Source organism: Ranitomeya imitator, chromosome 6, assembly GCF_032444005.1.
Source record: "Ranitomeya imitator isolate aRanImi1 chromosome 6, aRanImi1.pri, whole genome shotgun sequence".
Lineage (NCBI taxonomy): Eukaryota > Metazoa > Chordata > Amphibia > Anura > Dendrobatidae > Ranitomeya > Ranitomeya imitator.
Window position 1 is genome coordinate 529,116,987 of NC_091287.1, and position 19,449 is coordinate 529,136,435.

General features: G+C 42.8%; 1 protein-coding gene across 1 annotated transcript in view; it reads right to left on the reverse strand.

Annotated features, from left to right (window-relative positions):
• FAM83A (family with sequence similarity 83 member A) overlaps positions 1 to 19,244 on the reverse strand; it is a 39,547-nt gene extending 20,303 nt beyond the window's left edge. Inside the window, exons 1-2 of the mRNA XM_069731862.1 lie at positions 18,543 to 19,244; positions 844 to 1,011 (exon numbers count right to left, since the gene is read on the reverse strand). Coding sequence (XP_069587963.1) covers positions 844 to 1,011; positions 18,543 to 19,028 — 654 coding nt within the window. The 5' untranslated portion in view covers positions 19,029 to 19,244. The remainder of the gene's footprint in view (positions 1 to 843; positions 1,012 to 18,542) is intronic.
• Positions 19,245 to 19,449: the final 205 nt, after the last annotated feature.

The following is a 19,449-nucleotide window of genomic DNA, read 5'->3' on the forward strand; positions in this document are numbered from 1 at the left end:
TGACTGACACGTCGGCCAGCAACTTATCTTAGGGTGAACAATGCAATCAGCAGTCCAAAATCTAGATATCTTTCCCAACCATCAGTTGGTTGGCATCTCCATAATTCTAATATGTATGGCCAATTTAAGGCCTAATTCACAAGTCATTTTTTCACCTACGAATTCTATATGTGCATTTCACGGATAGAACTTGTTATAGACTATGGGGCCATTTATATGCCCAAGACTTTCTCGGCCCGAGCACAAAGACTTGTCCGATTTGTATCAGAGTCTCTGATCAAGCTCACCACTGCAAGTCTATGGGTGCATGAAAAAATTAGACAGTACTCTTCATTGGACTCTTGAGAAACCTTTTATTCACACTCGAGAAAAACTGATGAAACTCTGACCAGACTCTCATAGTAAAAACTGACCAAACTCTGATGAAACTTTGATAAAAAAAATTAAAACTCGGACTGATTTTCCTGTACGAGAAAATCACTGACATTTGCATGAGCCCTAAACTGCAGATTTGGGGCATTTCCCTCTGTTGGTAAATGTCCATTTTCTTCCTCTATATTTGCTGAGAGGTTACAGGGTCGGCAGAAGGAATATTTCCTTTTTGGACGTACTCCCACATCTCCCAAAATTTATTTTGCCCATTTTAGGCCTCACTCTGAATGGATGGAATAGGGGGCACATTTGTTTAAGCCCGCCTCCCTCTGAGGCCTGTTCCACCTGCCGAGCCTCCATTGTAGTTACACCACTGAAAGGTGGAGCATCAGTAAATGTCCTATATAGCATTGTACACACAAGAGGACGCTCAATGAGGACGTTGTAATGATGGCAGATGACGCTCCGTACCTTCAGGTGCAGGTCTTTCACCTGCAGTTTCTCGCACATGTCCATGAAGGGCTGTAATTTGCTGGCGTCGAGGAGTAAGTAGACAAACACGTTCCTTTTGTTCGCAGCTTCTAATATATCACAGAAGATCTCGGCGTCGGTGAATTCATCCATCATTATAGCGATGACCTGGACACAAGAGGACAATGGAATTAGTGACTTGTACGGTAACAAATGAGAGGAAAGGCTGCAGACAGAGGAGCTGCTGATGTGTGTGTAATAATGTTCTGAAGAAGCTGAGGGGTGTATGATGAGGTTCTGCAGCAGCTGAGGTGTGTATCATGAGGTTCTGCAGCAGCTGAGGGGTGTATTATGATGTTCTGTAGCATCGGAGGTGTGAATTACGATGTTCTTTAGCACATGGGATGTGTAGTATGATGTTCTGCAGCAGATGAGGGGTATATCTTGATGTTCAGCAGCAGCTGAGGGGTGTATGGTGAGGTTCTGCAGTAGCTGAGGTTTGTATCATGATGCTCTGCAGCAGCGCAGGGGATGTATTATGAAGTTCTGTAGCAGCTGAGATGTGAATCATGATTATCTTTAGCAGCTGAGGTGTGTAGTATGATGTTCTGCAGCTGCTGAGGGGTGTATGATGTATAGCGTAGCTGTGAGCTCACAGTTGTCCTGGTAGCTTCAGTTGACCTTTTGCCACAAAAGAAGACATCAGTATTATAAATGGTAGGAGGGGATACCAATTTTGCACTGGGGCCCAGGAGCTTCAAGTTACCCTTCTGGTCTTCGGCCGGCCTTACCGGTAGTCCCACATTCCCTGTGCTGTCCTTTGTAGCAAAGAACAGATGCAGGACATATGACTGATCTGACGAGCGCCAAAGTAAAAAAGATAAACAGTAGGGAAATTCAAAAACCGTGTAACATATTGTCCCCTTAAAAATATATATATATATTTTTTTTATAAATCTGTTTATTAAATTTTTCAATATAACCATTGTACATTTGGTAATGACAAGATGAATTAACAGTCATGAACTCAACCCAAACCCTCCCCCTCCCAAGAACCCCAATCTCTGCAAGCGCATAACCATCAAAGCAAGTCATGGAACTGGTGAATTGCCGCCTATTCTCTGTAACAAATACCATTGTGTGTTCTCAAACTGTGCTTTCAGCTTCTCCCTAGTCTCCAAGGGTAGAGACGGGATGAGAGAAGACCATGTAGACAAAAATTTGCCTACCATTTTCTCTTTGTTAGACAAGGCATCCATCCATTCCATTTTAAAAATGAATTGGATTTTTGTACGAACAAGCGAAAGCGACGGGGCTACTGGATTTAACCATAAATGAAGTATGCTCTTCCTGGTCGCCGAGGCCCAAATCATGAGTGTAGCTTTGATATATTTAGATAATTTGTTTTGTGTTTCATCTAGAATATTAAAAATAGCCCATTGAGGGGTAAGCGCGAAATTGACTCCACACAACTTTTGTAACTCATCATGAACACTACCCCACAACTCCTGAATCTTCGGGCAGCTCCACAGATGGTGATAAATATCCGTGTTTCGGGATTTACATTTGGAACACAAGTAGACTGAGACCGGAGACATCCTAAACTGCAAATATGGCGTGATGTAGGCTCTATGTAAAATTAGTAGAGCCATGTCAGTGTAGCTACTATATGATAGTACTTTCCTTTGCGCTAATGTAGCGTCAAGAAGATCCTCCACCTTGAGACCTGGGAAGTCCCTCAACCATCTAGCCACTCCTGTAGTTTTCCCTTCCCACGTCCATTTTTTTCGTAATATTAAGTAGATGTTGCTTATGGATGCCGGTTGTGATCTTGCATTTCTAATAAATCCATCCAGGTTTGTCCTCCCCTTCCCCGCCCCCCCACTCAGCTGACACTTCTGTGCTAGACTACGCGCCTGAAGAAAAAGGAAAGGGTTATTACTAAATAGTGGGAAGCGTTGTGATGCCGCCTCAAAGGTTAGTACCGAAAAGTTAAGATCCAATAGATCGATTGCTTGCCTACAGCCCTGAGAAGCCAGACGTCTATAGAAAGATGGTGCGGAGCCCCTTAAGAACTCCGGATTATACAAGAAAGGCTGATATGGAGACAAACCTGCCCTTAATTTACAAATTTTCCTACAATGTCTCCAGGTCAGCACCGTTTGCCACATAGTTGGATGATCCCGTAACTCTAATGGGAGATTCTCCCCCTTCAGATGTAACAATGCCGACAGTGAGATGTGCGGGCAAAATTGTTGTTCTAGGTCAATGTTGGCATAATGAGAGACACCCCTTATCCAGTCAATGGCATACCTGAAATTGGCTGCTAAATTATATCTACCCAGATCAGGAAAATTTATACCGCCTTCTGCCCTTGTCGCCTGCAATTTAAAAAGACCTATGCGCATTCTGCCACCCCCCCCCCCCCCCATATAAATTTACGAAAATTTGAATTTAGTATACTAAGGTCTGCCTTAGTCAGGAGCAGTGGCAAAGTCTGAAAGGCATACAACAGTTTAGGGAATACTATCATCTTAATTAAATGACATCTACCTGAAAATGATAATGTAAAATGCTTCCACGATTGGAGAAGACCAACTATGGAAGAAATCAAAGGTTTATAGTTTACTCTATATAAGATGGAGGGGTCTGCAGGCAATCTTATCCCCAAATATTTAATAGATTCCTGGCTCCAGTGAAATGGAAATAAGGGATCGTTCGACCTCCCAGATCTGAAAACCGCCAGAGCCTCAGACTTGCTATAATTAACCTTGAAACCAGAACATTTACCAAATTTTTCCAAGATAATCATGATAGCCGGAATTGCCAGAGTTGGATTCGCAATAAATAAAAGTATGTCGTCTGCGAAAGCCGAGATCTTTATAGATGTAGTTCCCATTCTCACCCCCTCAAATGTTGCCTCACTCTGTAATGTTCTCAAGAACGGGTCTAATGCCAGATTAAACAAAAGGGGAGACAAAGGGCAACCCTGGCGTGTCCCACGCTGGATTTAAAAGGGCTTAGATAATGTGTTATTAACTGACATCCTAGACAGCGGGTTTTTATAAATAGATTTAACTGCCTTACAGAACCATGAGCCAAACCCTCTAAATGATAACAGATCAAACAGGTAACCCCACGCCACCCTGTCGAACGCCTTATCGGCGTCTAGGCTAACTACGATAGGCTTCATAAGTCGTTTCGCTCTACAATAAGATATGACTCCCAGGGCTGTTCTGATGTTGTATGTGATGGATTTCCCATGTACAAACCCAGTTTGCTGTGGTGAGATCAGACTAGGGATAATTCTTTGCAATCTGTCAGCCAAAATTTTTGTGAAAATTTTGAAATCTGAGTTAAACAACGATATTGGTCTATATCCCCCAACCTGCGAGTGATCTTTGCCTGGTTTTGGAAGAATAATGATAACTGCCTCGTTGAACCGATCAGGAAGGTGGCCAAACTCAACTATGCTATTATATACCTCACACAAGTGTGAAGTCAGGCTGGTTCCCAGGATTTTATAGTGCTCATTGCTGAACCCATCTGGGCCTGGTGCCTTAAATAATTTCAGTTTAGTTATAATTTGTAAAATCTCCGAGGGTGTTATAGGAGAATTGATGGCCTCCCTTTCTTCATCTGTAAGTGTCGGTGCTAGGTGATCTTTAAGAAACTCCCCACTCGCCTCTTCCCCTTCTGACTCCGAGCTGTATAGCTCACTAAAAAATGTTCTAAATTCGTCTACTATTTCCTCATTATTTGCCAAAATGTGACCATCACGTCGTTTGATTTTATGTATTTTCATTGCTTTCCTATATGGACGTGTAAGGGATGCCAGCACCTTCCCTGGTTTATTGCCCCATTTAAAATATTTATGTTTTTGGTAGTCTAAGTTGAACAAGGCCCTTTCGTGAGCCAACGCATCCGCCTCCTCCCTAGCCCTTAAGAATTTTTCTTTTGTTGCTGGTGTATTGTTTAGCTTAAAGTCCTTGTATGCCTGAGTTAATGATGTTTGTGTGTCTACTACGCGTTTCATCAATTCTTTTTTTTTGTGACTGACATATGAAATAATCTGGCCCCTCAATACGGCCTTAGAGGCCATCCAAAACAAATGAGCGTCATTGCAATGAGCATGGTTATCACCCTTATAGACCTCCCAAGACATCTGTAAATATTTTTTAAAATCGTCCGACTGATAAAGGTACGAAGGAAAACGCCACTTCCTCTCCTGATGTATTGGGGTTGTTAGGTTAGATTTGAATGTTACTGGGGCATGATCCGATATATGGATATTTTGTATGTTTGAATGTGTAATTAGGGGTATTAATGACGAGTGCACCAGCCAACAATCAATCCTAGTGTGGGAATCGTGTACATGAGAGTAGTGGGAGTAGTCCCTATCCAGGGGATGGTGTATTCTCCACACGTCGACCAAATCTAGGTGGTCCAAGAGTGATTGGATGCCATTCCCTCGTCCTTGTCCGTGAGTGACCCCAGAACCAGATCTATCCATGGTCCCGTCTGCTACGTCATTAAAGTCTCCGCCCATAATTATCCGAGACATCTCCCACCCCGCCAAACTCTCCAACAATCTAGTCTGGAATTGTGGTTCAGGTGTATTAGGGGCATAGATGTTAACTAAGTTAAAATGCATACCCTCAATTACGATTCCAACCAAAAGAAATCTGCCTTGTGGGTCCTCCAGTGTATCAGTTATCTCGTATTTAAGGTAATTATGTATTAATATGGCTACACCTCGTTGTTTTTTGGAAAAAGAAGCTTCAGCACAGAGCGTATACTTTCTGCTGAGTAAAGAAGGGTGATTATTTTTAATCCAGTGAGTTTCCTGTAGGAAGATGATGTGGAAATTTTGTTTTTGTAAAAAATTTAAAACCTTTTTCCTTTTAATTGGGGTATTCAGCCCGTTTACATTCCATGAGCACCATTGTAAAGCGCGGATTGCGGCAACTTCTTTGTCAGATTGATCCGCCATTAACCAATACCCTTGCGAATAACTCTATGATTTATGTATAAATACTGTGTGTGAGACCCCCACCCATCCCAGCGAGTGAGTGAAAGACCTCCCAGGACCTGATCATTATGTTTGCGCATGCAGAGATCCCTCCCCCCTCCCATAACCCCACACATAGTTACATAGTTACATAGTTAGTAAGGCCGAAAAAAGACATTTGTCCATCCAGTTCAGCCTATATTCCATCATAATAAATCCCCAGATTTACGTCCTTCTACAGAACCTAATAATTGTATGATACAATATTGTTCTGCTCCAGGAAGACATCCAGGCCTCTCTTGAACCCCTCGACTGAGTTCGCCATCACCACCTCCTCAGGCAAGCAATTCCAGATTCTCACTGCCCTAACAGTAAAGAATCCTCTTCTATGTTGGTGGAAAAACCTTCTCTCCTCCAGACGCAAAGAATGCCCCCTTGTGCCCGTCACCTTCCTTGGTATAAACAGATCCTCAGCGAGATATTTGTATTGTCCCCTTATATACTTATACATGGTTATTAGATCGCCCCTCAGTCGTCTTTTTTCTAGACTAAATAATCCTAATTTCGCTAATCTATCTGGGTATTGTAGTTCTCCCATCCCCTTTATTAATTTTGTTGCCCTCTTTTGTACTCTCTCTAGTTCCATTATATCCTTCCTGAGCACCGGTGCCCAAAACTGGACACAGTACTCCATGTGCGGTCTAACTAGGGATTTGTACAGAGGCAGTATAATGCTCTCATCATGTGTATCCAGACCTCTTTTAATGCACCCCATGATCCTGTTTGCCTTGGCAGCTGCTGCCTGGCACTGGCTGCTCCAGGTAAGTTTATCATTAACTAGGATCCCCAAGTCCTTCTCCCTGTCAGATTTACCCAGTGGTTTCCCATTCAGTGTGTAATGGTGATATTGATTCCTTCTTCCCATGTGTATAACCTTACATTTATCATTGTTAAACCTCATCTGCCACCTTTCAGCCCAAGTTTCCAACTTATCCAGATCCATCTGTAGCAGAATACTATCTTCTCTTGTATTAACTGCTTTACATAGTTTTGTATCATCTGCAAATATCGATATTTTACTGTGTAAACCTTCTACCAGATCATTAATGAATATGTTGAAGAGAACAGGTCCCAATACTGACCCCTGCGGTACCCCACTGGTCACAGCGACCCAGTTAGAGACTATACCATTTATAACCACCCTCTGCTTTCTATCACTAAGCCAGTTACTAACCCATTTACACACATTTTCCCCCCAGACCAAGCATTCTCATTTTGTGTACCAACCTCTTGTGCGGCACGGTATCAAACGCTTTGGAAAAATCGAGATATACCACGTCCAATGACTCACCGTGGTCCAGCCTATAGCTTACCTCTTCATAAAAACTGATTAGATTGGTTTGACAGGAGCGATTTCTCATAAACCCATGCTGATATGGAGTTAAACAGTTATTCTCATTGAGATAATCCAGAATAACATCCCTCAGAAACCCTTCAAATATTTTACCAACAATAGAGGTTAGACTTACTGGCCTATAATTTCCAGGTTCACTTTTAGAGCCCTTTTTGAATATTGGCACCACATTTGCTATGCGCCAGTCCTGCGGAACAGACCCTGTCACTATAGAGTCCCTAAAAATAAGAAATAATGGTTTATCTATTACATTACTTAGTTCTCTTAGTACTCGTGGGTGTATGCCATCCGGACCCGGAGATTTATCTATTTTAATCTTATTTAGCCGATTTCGCACCTCTTCTTGGGTTAGATTGGTGACCCTTAATATAGGGTTTTCATTGTTTCTTGGGATTTCACCTAGCATTTCATTTTCCACCGTGAATACCGTGGAGAAGAAGGTGTTTAATATGTTAGCTTTTTCCTCGTCATCTACAACCATTCTTTCCTCACTATTTTTTAAGGGGCCTACATTTTCAGTTTTTATTTTTTTACTATTGATATAGTTGAAGAACAGTTTGGGATTAGTTTTACTCTCCTTAGCAATGTGCTTCTCTGTTTCCTTTTTGGCAGCTTTAATTAGTTTTTTAGATAAAGTATTTTTCTCCCTATAGTTTTTTAGAGCTTCAATGGTGCCATCCTGCTTTAGTAGTGCAAATGCACCATTCAAACTTTTTAACTGTAACCAAGGTGCTCATCCACAGAGTGAGCACTACGAGAAAAAATAACATGCCTATTAAAGACAAAAAGGTATTAACATAAACGCGACATCACTTAGAAAATGACAAATTATAACAGCTCTATTCGTTCAGATTTTGTCCGGGCTAGCAAGTGCCCGGGACTCTTCTTGCAAAAAATTCAAAGCCTTCTCTGGATCACTGAAAGACCAATTCTTCCCCCCAAAGTCAAAGCGTAAAGTTGAAGGGTACTGCAAGCCAAACCGGATATTCTTATCCACCAAAAGTTTGCATGCGGGGTTGAAGGCTTTACGTCTGGCAGCCAAGGCGGCCGAGTAGTCCTGGAACAAGAGTAATTTGTGATTCTCATATAACAGGGAACGTTGTTTTCTAAAAGCTGCTAAGATGCGGATTTTGTCCTGAAAATCCAATACATTGAAGATGACTGGTCTTGGTCTATCGCTGCCTCCTCCCCTCGGAGGTCCCAGTCTGTGTGCTCTCTCAATGGCTATTGCACCTGATGATGGTAAAACTCCAAGGGATTTTGGCAGCCATATTGATGTTATTTTGACCAAATCCGAGGGGGGGACAGATTCTGAAAGGCCTATGAGTCTCAAGTTATTGCATCTGGATCTGTTTTCAAGATCATCCACCTTATCCACAAGGTCTGAGATGTCCTTATCTTTACTATCTAGTTTGTCTTTGAGGACTTTAGCGGAGTCCTCCAGATCTGAGATTCTTTGTTCCGCTTCTGCTATTCGCGTTCCCTGAGAATTAACTTGTGAAACAATTGTGTCCAGTGAGTTTTGAAAAGCTGCTAGTCTGTTATCAATCTCAGGCATCAACCGATCAATAATAGCATTTGCAATGGACTGTGGGTTCTGGGCCTCAGCTTCAACGTTTTGTGACGTAGGAGATGTGCCTGCCTGGCTGCGTGTAGAGCCCCTACCTGGTTTAACGTTTTTACCTACAAATTTATCCATGTTGAAGTAGATGCCTGAGAATTAAGGGAAGTTGTCAGTGATATCGCTAAATGTGCTTATTACATTTTATAGTAGATTGAAAAGTCTAGTGAGCTGCTGAAGCCCTGCTGCCAAGCCCTTCCCCAGCGTTCTGTGCCAGGAGGAGTTGCAATGCCCCCCTGCAAACAAATAGTGGTCCTGCTTAACAAGGAACAGAGTCTGTGGGGCCCAATAATCCTCCTATGGAAGACCCACTAAAGCCCAGTATCTGGGCAATGGCTCCCGCCCGTTCTCAGCTCCCATGCTTCTTTTGCACAATACCTCCGCTGGCACCGTTGGCTGATGCCAGAGACGCTGCTGTTCTCCTTCAGCGATGCCCCTCACAGTTCCTCTGTCACAGCTGCAGGGCGGCTTTTCTCCTACGCTCGTCCGCTGCTGTGGTTCGGTGCGGCCAGCCACGTGGTGACAGGCGCGCTTTCAGCAAGATGGCACCGGACGCTCAGCCACCTCCTCCCCCGCGCCGGCTCCGTCCGCTTCCCTTCAGCTTCAGCACACCGGGGGTACCGCGACTCTACGCCGCCTCTCTCCTCTCCTTACCGCGGCTGTCTGGTAAGTCCGCTTTAGCGAATGGAGCGTTCTGATCGCTCTCCTTCAGCGGCTTCTTCTCCAGCCGCTGGTCTCCAGCCACGAGGGGAGATGTTTCGGTGCTTTCGGCGCTATCCGCGCCTTAGAAATCCGGGGAACCAGAGAGCCGGGTCTGCCTCCACTGACCCTTGTCTGGTCCTTATCCTGACCTTTGAGGGGGATTATTATAGAATAAAGTCAGCTTTATGTCCCTTTCAGGTCAGGAGCTCAGTTAAGATGCGGCCATCTCCAGGCTCCGCCTCCCGGAAGTCCTTAAAAATATATTTTAATCAAATAATCTTTAAAAATACCACTTCCCAGTGAAAACAGAAAAAAATAAATATATATATGAATCTGCTAGTGCACCTATCCTAATACAATAATCCTGCGCTTACCTGCTGTCCCTTCCTAACAGTGGAGGTTGGCACCCTGATAGATTATTTGGCGCCCCCACTCCGCGGCGGCTAACACCTGCTCACCCTTGTTAAGTAACTAACAAACTATAGGAGGGAAAACAATGAGCCAATAAAAGAAATGAAAGAAAGCGTAGGGTAAGAAAAAACTAAGGTGCTCAAAAAATTATATCCACCTCCTGCATTAGGATCCCGTGTAGGACTTTTAAAACGCTAGAAAAACATTATAGGAGCAGAAAAAATCATGTGCTCATAGCGTTTTGATGTAACGGTCCTACTGCACAGCTGTGTGCATGAATAACGGGATGAGAGTAGGAGGGGAGATATATAGTTAACAGATGACCTGGTTCAATCTTAAATAAACCATGTGCATGGCAGCACCTCCCTGGTAATAATTAACAGTAGTCATAGTCAGTGCATTAGAAATATTCAATGATATTATATATCTTAGTACAGCTGCTAGTATCTATAAGCACACAGTGGTTTTCAAAATGCCATACCGGAATAGAAAAAATAATAATAGAAAAATACACTCGATTGCACACTAGATGGAATAGTATGCAGACGATAACCAGTGAGCACTGATAGCCAACGGTAGGTGCCGGTACACATGCACAATCAGGTAACCAGAAATAGATGGTTCAAAAGACAGCCAATAAAGAGGGTGTTAGCCCCAAAAAAACAACACTTAGCTGTCAGCAAACGCCCCGACGCGTTTCCCCGTCATACGGTTCCTCAGGGGGCAAAAATGATGATGAACCGGAGGTCAAAGATACAGGTGCCCTGATGCCTAGGCAGACCCCTCCTACTGATGATGTCATGCCTGGGGGCAAAGAGGGGTCCCCTTACCAGGTAACTTCAGCATACAACACCTTTCCAGACTCGAGACCAGAAGGGGGAGCTCTCAGGGAGCACCTGTTTTGGGGGAGCTTCCGTATAAATTCTGGCCTGGAGGCGGGGTTAGAGGAGTCAGAGTCAGTGTGAGTCAGTGTGAGCAGACAGTGAAGGAGGAAGAGGCAAGTGAAGAGAATCTGGGGGATTGGAGCTGCGACTGAGCTCACCCCAGGACTGAGCACCAAAGACCAGACACCGGAGTCCGTGGTTGTGTGGGAACTGCTGTCCCAGCAACTAAAACTGGAGGGCCGGAGATTGCAGGTCTCTTGGCCCCAGCTGACACCCTGAGGCACAGCAGCATACGAGAGCCTGGAGTCACCACGAGAGAGTGACACCTGGAACAGGCTCAAGCTGCCTGCCATGCGGGGAAATGTTCCATTTCATGGACAGACTGTAACAGGGACTTGTGGGGAGTGGGGAACTTAAGGCACTAAGGACCAAGGGAGCAGCGCAGAGGGAAGGCCGCCAAATCCACCTGGCTAGGTGGACCCTGAAATGCTTCCAGGCTGCAGGGATCTTCATGACCACCTGTCACTAGTGCCCCAGACTGCATCTACCATTAAAGGTAAAAGAAACTACAGTGTTTGTGCCCTTAAGTCCTTTTTCCACCCGCTCAGTTTTGCACCCCAACGTCCACAATCCCTGATTGACTGTACTCGTAGCCCTGGGGCCTTGCTCCACCTGTGGGGAGCAGAACCATCTCAGCTGCGACACCATCGGCCCCAGAGGTGCCCTTAAGCAGCGTTGGCTACCTATTGTCAAACACCACAGGTGGCGTCACGTGAAATCCCCTACAAACATTCCCTCATCACTTTTATTGCCCGCCACGGACCAGGTCAATGTTGCCGTGACCACCCCTTTAAGAATCGTCCTACCCGGTTCAGAGTACCCCATGGCCCTAGCGGGTGTTGCACATGTGTTGGAGAAGACTAAGTTGCCAGCCACATTAATACAAGGGGTTGTAATGAAATATGCCGGATCATTCTCTGCTCTATGATTATCTATCAGGAAAGCATTATGAGGCCTCCGTTCACATTAGATGGTCCGGTCAATCCTGCCAAAATCAACAGGTTCAGAAGACATGAATCTTAACTGACCCATTAGTGGCTCTCATGCTCTATTGGACCCTAAAGGTCCAGCAGAAGTCAACCCCATTTGGAGCCGATCAATCACTCCAGTATTTTCAGGGTATGTTCACTCTATGTTTTTTTTCCAGCTATCAAAAATATTGAGGTTTTGAACTGGAACCTGCTTTTAGGAAACGCTGGCTTTTTTTTAATTCTACAGTTTTTTTGTTTTCGTTTCCTGACACATTTTGTTAATGTTTTCTTTAAATACTTTTTTAGTAATTTTTGAGCTTTTATAAATATTTTGTTAACAATTTTTTTGGCAATTTCAATTGTTTTTTTTTTTTTTTAAATAAAAACCGCTGACAAAACCTGTTTTTATAACCTTCTCATTAACTTCAATTGTATCACACAAAAAGATCATTTGAAATTTTATTTGCATAATTGTGCTCACTTTATGTCGGGGCACACGCCATCAACTCCCATTTTCAGCAGTCTGAATGTGCCCCTAGATTAGGCATCACAGCAATAATAAAACAAAAGGTTGAAGGAGTATTGCTTTACAGGAGTCTTTTTAGCTGCCTTGAAGAATTGCCAACTCTTCCTGAAGTACGGAGGTGACTCAGTTTGCCAGGAGCCTCTTGGACGTTACAGCAGACTCACTTTACAATAAAACATTTAGTCGGGTCCATGGAACAGGAGAAGAAAATAAGCAATAGTCAAAATGGGCCCAACATTATGATACTGGATGTTGGGATTCAGGTCAATTTTTGCTTGGGCTCTCGATGGCCTTCCCCACCATTTCGCGTGCCCCCAATTTTTATGGGACCAACTGAGCATAAAGTGTACGAGTGTCCCCTAACTCTCCACCCCCATTGGAATTTAACATCAGATCCTTTTGCTTTAAAGGGAGCTTAGCCTCTGCCAAAAATGTCGGGAAGCAGCTTCCTCGTCTGCCCCCATTGAAACACATGAAGGCTTGGCCAAGACAACCACTCATGTGTATGGGTGAGTCGGGACATATAACGGTTGGTTGGCTGATCGAATAGCTTGTGTACGGCCAGCTTATAAATGCAGAAAAGGAAAGTCTCACACACGTTCTCATCATCTAGGAGCAATGGGGTCAGGAATGGATAAACCAGGTTGTAGCATACACATGATCTCGTTTATAATACTAATGGCCTGGAACACATTTCTATTGGCACCACTATGGATTTAATTCCTCTTTCACTTTGCATGAACGTCATACAGTCATTCAGACTACAATATTGTTTCACATCCATACATTCATCCTTCATACAGTACAGGTTTGGGGTTGAGTTTTTGCTTTGTCACTCGCTTCCTGTGGCCATGTGGAGGTCAGATTCCCTATTTAATATCAACCTCCTCGTAGTTTATGGTCCTCTCATACAGTCCTAAAATAACATCAATGGACAATTTCCCATAGCTTTCCTAGTTTTAGGATCAAAGTTTGGGATCGAAGATGTAAGGTGACAAGAATATCACGGATACTGGAGTCCTCTACAGTGGAGACAAGGGATATGATAGCCCATATGGGAACGTTAATGGCTGCTCCAACCATCTATGAAGTGTTGGGAGGATTGAGTAGAGAATTACATGAACAGTCAATGGTCTATGCTTACTTTTCGTTCACGTGATAGATCCTCATAAGAATAATCCCTTTCCATAAACCCTATAGAGCATATGGACATCATAGAGGGACTCACTTCAAATCCCTATTTATAATGGAAAGTAGAGAGTTTGCAAACAGAAGACGGTCTCTTCGTCTGGCAGACCCAGACCATCCATTTATATACCGTAAACACGTCCATAGGTATTGCCATTCACATGGAATAAAGACCACAAATTTGGGAAGACATCTATGATCTAGACCCGTCAAGAAGACCATCCTACTGGAAGACCATTTTTGCAGAAATTTTGGTGGCTGTTCGTTCTCATGTCCTGAAAATATCGTCAAATCTTCCTGGTTCAACGCATGTTGAAATTTCACGAAAGGCAGAAGAGCACACGTCCGGGGATAATTAAGGGTTCTGTTCTGTACAGGAAACGACATATTATCGCATCATGGGTTACAAAGTGAAAGGGCTGGAAATCGCCATAAGGCAGAAACTATTGTTGAATCATTTCCTGTCTTAAAGCTGCAGCATAGTGGAAAAAAACAGGCACTCAAAGCTCAAAGTAAAGAATTCTGCTATGATCACAAAAATTTGCCACCGACCGGTAGCATTAAAATAACCAAAACACCGATTGGTCACTATTTATTCATCAGGTAGATCCCACTGAATGATCTGTAATAGTGCGCATAGGCTGCCAGTGTTCTCGGCAGCGTGAGTCTTGTTTACACAGTCCAGCAAAAAAAGACCATTCCACTCAACAAACATGCTTTAGGGACTCTGCACCTGGCATGGGAAAGGAGCCTAAAGATGACCAAATACCTTTGGTAACGGTCGAATGAACCCTTTTTTAACCGCTATCTATCTCTTCCAGTTCCCACTCCACCATATTGGAGAAGAAAAAGGTTGGGTATTAGAATTCAGAGACTGTTGGGCGAGAGTCAGGAGGGTCAGCCAGTCCTGCCCAAATTGGTGGGTTTGGATGGCGGTATTGAAACCTTTAGATAGAATGAACTTTATATGGTGGGGAAATATGCATTTGGGCATATGGATGTTATAAATGGGTTACTAGGTCTTGCAACTCCCCATAATAAGCCATTAGAGTAAGTTTCACAGGGTAAGACTTGACCAATACAGCTGAATACTCCCTCTAATAAATGGGGTGTCCTCACTTTGGGCAAGCTATACTGACAGAACAGTCCCATAAAAATTAATCACATGGAATCCTGCTTCGATCACCTGTGATCTGGAAGGTACACTGACAAGTAAGTGTTCAGTTTCCCTGCAGCACCTCCACAGGAGAAATTAAGTATTACATCAGTCCCATCCATATCAATGGTTTGTATGTGTAATACAGCACAGGATGGGTCCTCCAGAGTGAGAAACACTCTTTTTATCAGCTTTCCACTCTGGGCAAAAAATTAGGGTCTATAACCCAAGACACCCCCACTCTCTATTAACACAGACTTTCCCAATAGGGTACGTGACAGTGGATTTTTAATCCCTTTAATGCAGTTTTTATGCAACAAGTCATTTCATGTCTAGGAACAAAAGCAAACAAATGAATAAAAGCAAAGATGTTAATCCTCAAGGATGTTCAGCAAACATTGTCAATGTGCAGTGCTGCATCACTGAGGAGTGAAGGGATTATCAGTGCCAGGTGGGGGAAAAGTTGCGTAATGAATACATGTCAATTGACCACCCACCAAACTCCCGTACAGGATTCCTACTTGTCCTTAAAGAGGACTTGTCACCAGGTCAAAAGTGTCCATTATTTGTCGTAATTTATTCCAACTGCTCCCCTAAGTATTCAATTGTTTTTTTTTTTAATTCTGCCATACAGTTCCAGAGATACACGTCTATTTAGTCTATTTATTTCATGCTAATTTTTTGGGTCTTTCCCAGGGGGCGGTGCTCACAGGGTAATTAAACAGGGCAGCCTAATGATACACCCAAGAGGATCCGGTGAGACACACCCCCTTCCCAATGTCCATAACAATTAGTACTAAATAAAAAGGCCCATATCTCTGGAACTGTATGGTGGATTTAAAAAAAACAAACAACAAAAACTTAATACTCCTGCGAGTAGAGGAAATAAAATAAGAGCAAATACTGTCCCCTTTTAACCTAGTGACAGGTCCCTTTTAACTCATGCTCTATTATCTGGGCTTCCACACTGCACTGCTGTCTGAATTTAGCTATAGCTGTGAACAGAGAAGGAAACAACTACATTATGCATATTTTATGTTCATTTTATATTGTGTGCAAATTGTCGTTGAGAATGGAGTTTCCCTTTAAATTGAGATAGTTGTCACAAAGTGCAAGTAATGCAACGACAAAGACTTAAGTTCAGCTCTGCTGTGAGATAAGTTGTATATCCATCACCTTCAACTTAATAAGTGACAGAGACGGGGTCACAGGACCGGTTTGGGGTCTTGGGTCACACAAGGTTGGCGGCTTTGATCTGTGTCTACATGATCCTATCACTCAATGGAATCCATCAAGATCATTATTATTACCCTGAGTCATAGGGCAGCGTACCCCGGGGGTAGGAGGTGGTTGCTGAGGAGCTGACTTTTGGTCTGAGCGATGATTTACCCGGATCACTTTACCATCCTGTAAGAACCTGTTCTCCAGCTTTACCCCACTCTTATGGCATTGACCTATACATTTTAGTGACCTTACGTTTAGTTAATGAGGTGTGCCTGCAGGACATGCGGAGGAGTTATTGTGGCTGACGCTCCAACGAGAAAGCTTTGTGTCATGAAGCTTTATCATATCATCAACCTTTTAGGAGTCTGTTTCTAGGAAAAGCTGACAACCCACATAGTCATTGTTGTAACTCCCTCAGGGGTTGTCACCCAGCGTTACCTGTGGAATTGGTAGTAACTTAGTTGTTTGCCGGGTTCTCTAGCATTAATGTTAATAATATGTACAAATATAACAGGGCTAAATCTGTCCTCCCTCCTAAGCGCTCATTCACACGTCCATTTTTGACAGATAAAATCCATACCTATTATCGTCTATGGGTCTGTTCATATGTCTGATACTGGTCGGAGTCTCAGATCAAAATTCGTAAAGCAAGTCCGTAAAAAAAAAAAAGAAATTTGATGGTACGCCAATTAAATCTGTTCATTTTTCACAGATTGCTAGATGGGGAAAGTTGGAGAAACTTTTTTTTTTCCTCATCCAAGAAAAACTAATGAAACTTAGAATAAACTTTATTTGAACAATTTTTCACGTGCTTGAAAAAAGATCCTGAATATCTGAATGAGGCCTTAGACTGAGTTTATCATTTAGCACAAATCATATTATATTATAAAAGGTTACGTGCGATCTTACATAAGACTGCAAGTCGAACTATTAGTAACATCAATCAAGAAACAGATGACCGCACCACCGACGCTGAATAAGTGAACACATTAGCTATCAGCATGAGCCAGCCACTAGATGTCGGGTGCTGAACCAAGAGAACATAACAATGCAGATGCAAGTGAAGGAGGAGACGGCAGCACTCACCGATCTTCAAAGCAGGTGATACTTTATTGCAGTAAAATCTTCACGGCTCGGGGGTGCATTTACAACAGAGTGTGCAGGTCAAACGACGGCCGTTTCGAGGTGCTCAAGGGCTTCAACAGGTTTGTGTTGAAGCGCTTGAGCGGCGCGAAACGGCCATCGTTTGACCTGCACACTCTGTTGTAAATGCACCCCCGAGCCGTAAAGATTTTACTGCAATAAAGTATCACCTGCTTTGAAGATCGGTGAGTGCTGCCGTCTCCTCCTTTACTTGCGAACTATTAGTAAGTATTAAATAATGCAACTCCGACGGGTTCAATGAAAATGAAAAATTAGGCCTTAGAGGTAGCTGAGCGGAGTTTGTCAATTAGCATTATATATATATATATATATATATATATACCGTATATATGAATCTTCCTCTGCTAATGTATATCCAAGGGAAGCAATAAGTGGTAATAAGGGCCTCAGTCAGACATCCATTTTCCCTTAAGAGTTCTACTCGTATTTTTATCACATAGAACTCTAACCCATTCTAGTCCAAAGGGCAATCATGTATCCAAATGCATGTAAAAAAAACTCCATATATTTATTTTTTCATCTGAGACAATGATTAAGCTCTCATTGAAATCAATAAGTCCATGAAAAAAACTGGACATTATACAGACATGTATGTGTCACCTGAGCGCTGTCCGTTTTTCATTGTGGAAGGTTAAGTTCCCATGATCAGTATTTGGTGCATTTTTGATGCGGCAGATTTTCTGCCCCAATTTTTTTTATTGCATTTTTTGTGAGTTTTTTTACATGTTTTTTTACTGCTATGCTTTGGGTACTTCTTATTATTTAGGTTTCGTGAAACTTTGTTGATAGTCACAGGTGGATTTTAAGCACTTTTGGCTTTCTGCTGCTGAAAATGTTTTTTTTTTATCTGTGGAATTTTTTCATCTCATTCAAGTCTAAGGGGAAAATAAAGCGTATACTAAACGCAAGAGGAATTGACGTGCTGCGGATTTCAATATTGCACAAAACAGCACAAAAATACGTAGCATAAAGAATATAAAAAATCCCATCATGGAAACTTAAGCTTAGCTTTTAATTTTTTTTTCTTTTTTTGCATGTCAGAACAATGGATGCCATGTTAAAGGGTAAAGCAAGACATAAGGACCAAACATGGATGAAAAATGGAGAGTACTTTCCCTTTTTGGCAGAATAAACGGTAATCCGAATTTAAGGGATCTACACAGAAGAGTGAAAGGAATAATTCAGCTCTGAAATTTCAAGCAAAATTGAAAAAAAAAAATACTTTTTACAGAAATTAGTTAACAGAAAGTTAAATACTGCAGTTATATACTGATGAGTTATCCTACATTAACGGTACAGACTCAAAGAGATAAATGGCTACTTCAGGCCCAATACATGCTAACATTAATGCCGTACTAGATACCTACCTGACCGGTTCGGTGTATGCTCCTTCTGATGGTCTCCCTGATATTATTAGTCTTATCGGTTTGGAAGTACACGGTGGCACTGGACTTGTCCTTCAGGTAAGGTTTCTCCTCTGAACTCCAGTTGTGGAGTGGAGTGGTGGTCTCGCTGTTCTCCGAATTTATAGGGTAATAACTCTCGGACTGGTGGGAATGGTTCCCATTTTGAACAGACCCGTTATCGCTGTTTTCCGCGTGGCTCTCATAGGCATAGTACGGTTCCTTCACATTGTCCATAATATATTGGATCTCTTGCTTCGATAAGAAGTCCACCTCTCCTTCTTCTGCAAGGATCTTTTGGTAGTCATCAGATCCACCATCCAAGAGGGCATCCGTTGCCAACCTGGCACTCTCATTATGGCAGAACTCTGGCTTGCTTAGCCTTGCCCACCTGTTCTTGGCATCTTCAAGTCTTTTCTTGATTTTCCCCACTGCCTTACACCTATTCATTCTTACACGTATTTCCTGGTGTTGATTTCTTCTGAGGATTCTTCCAAAGTTTCTACCAACTTTCTTGAAGGATTCTCTCAGGAATAATTGTTCAGCAGATCCTCACCATCTCTCATCCAGCAGAACATTTATCCGAGCGGTCTCATTAACTGTGAAAAAATCCTCTTACAGACACAACGGATCTGGGATCAGCGGGGAAGTGATAGCCCTGTATCTGCCTCATCTAGGTGAAGACACACCTTATACCTGTGGGCTACACCGGAGCTCCAGCTACTCCCCTTTTATCTCTGTCACTCTCACTGTCATGTAGATAACACTAAGCTCAGTCATGTAACAAGTCAATGGAGCAGATGATTGCACAGGTATGAGCCGCTCCAGCTGGAGGCTTTTGACAAAGGTGTCAAAAATATTCAGCAATTTT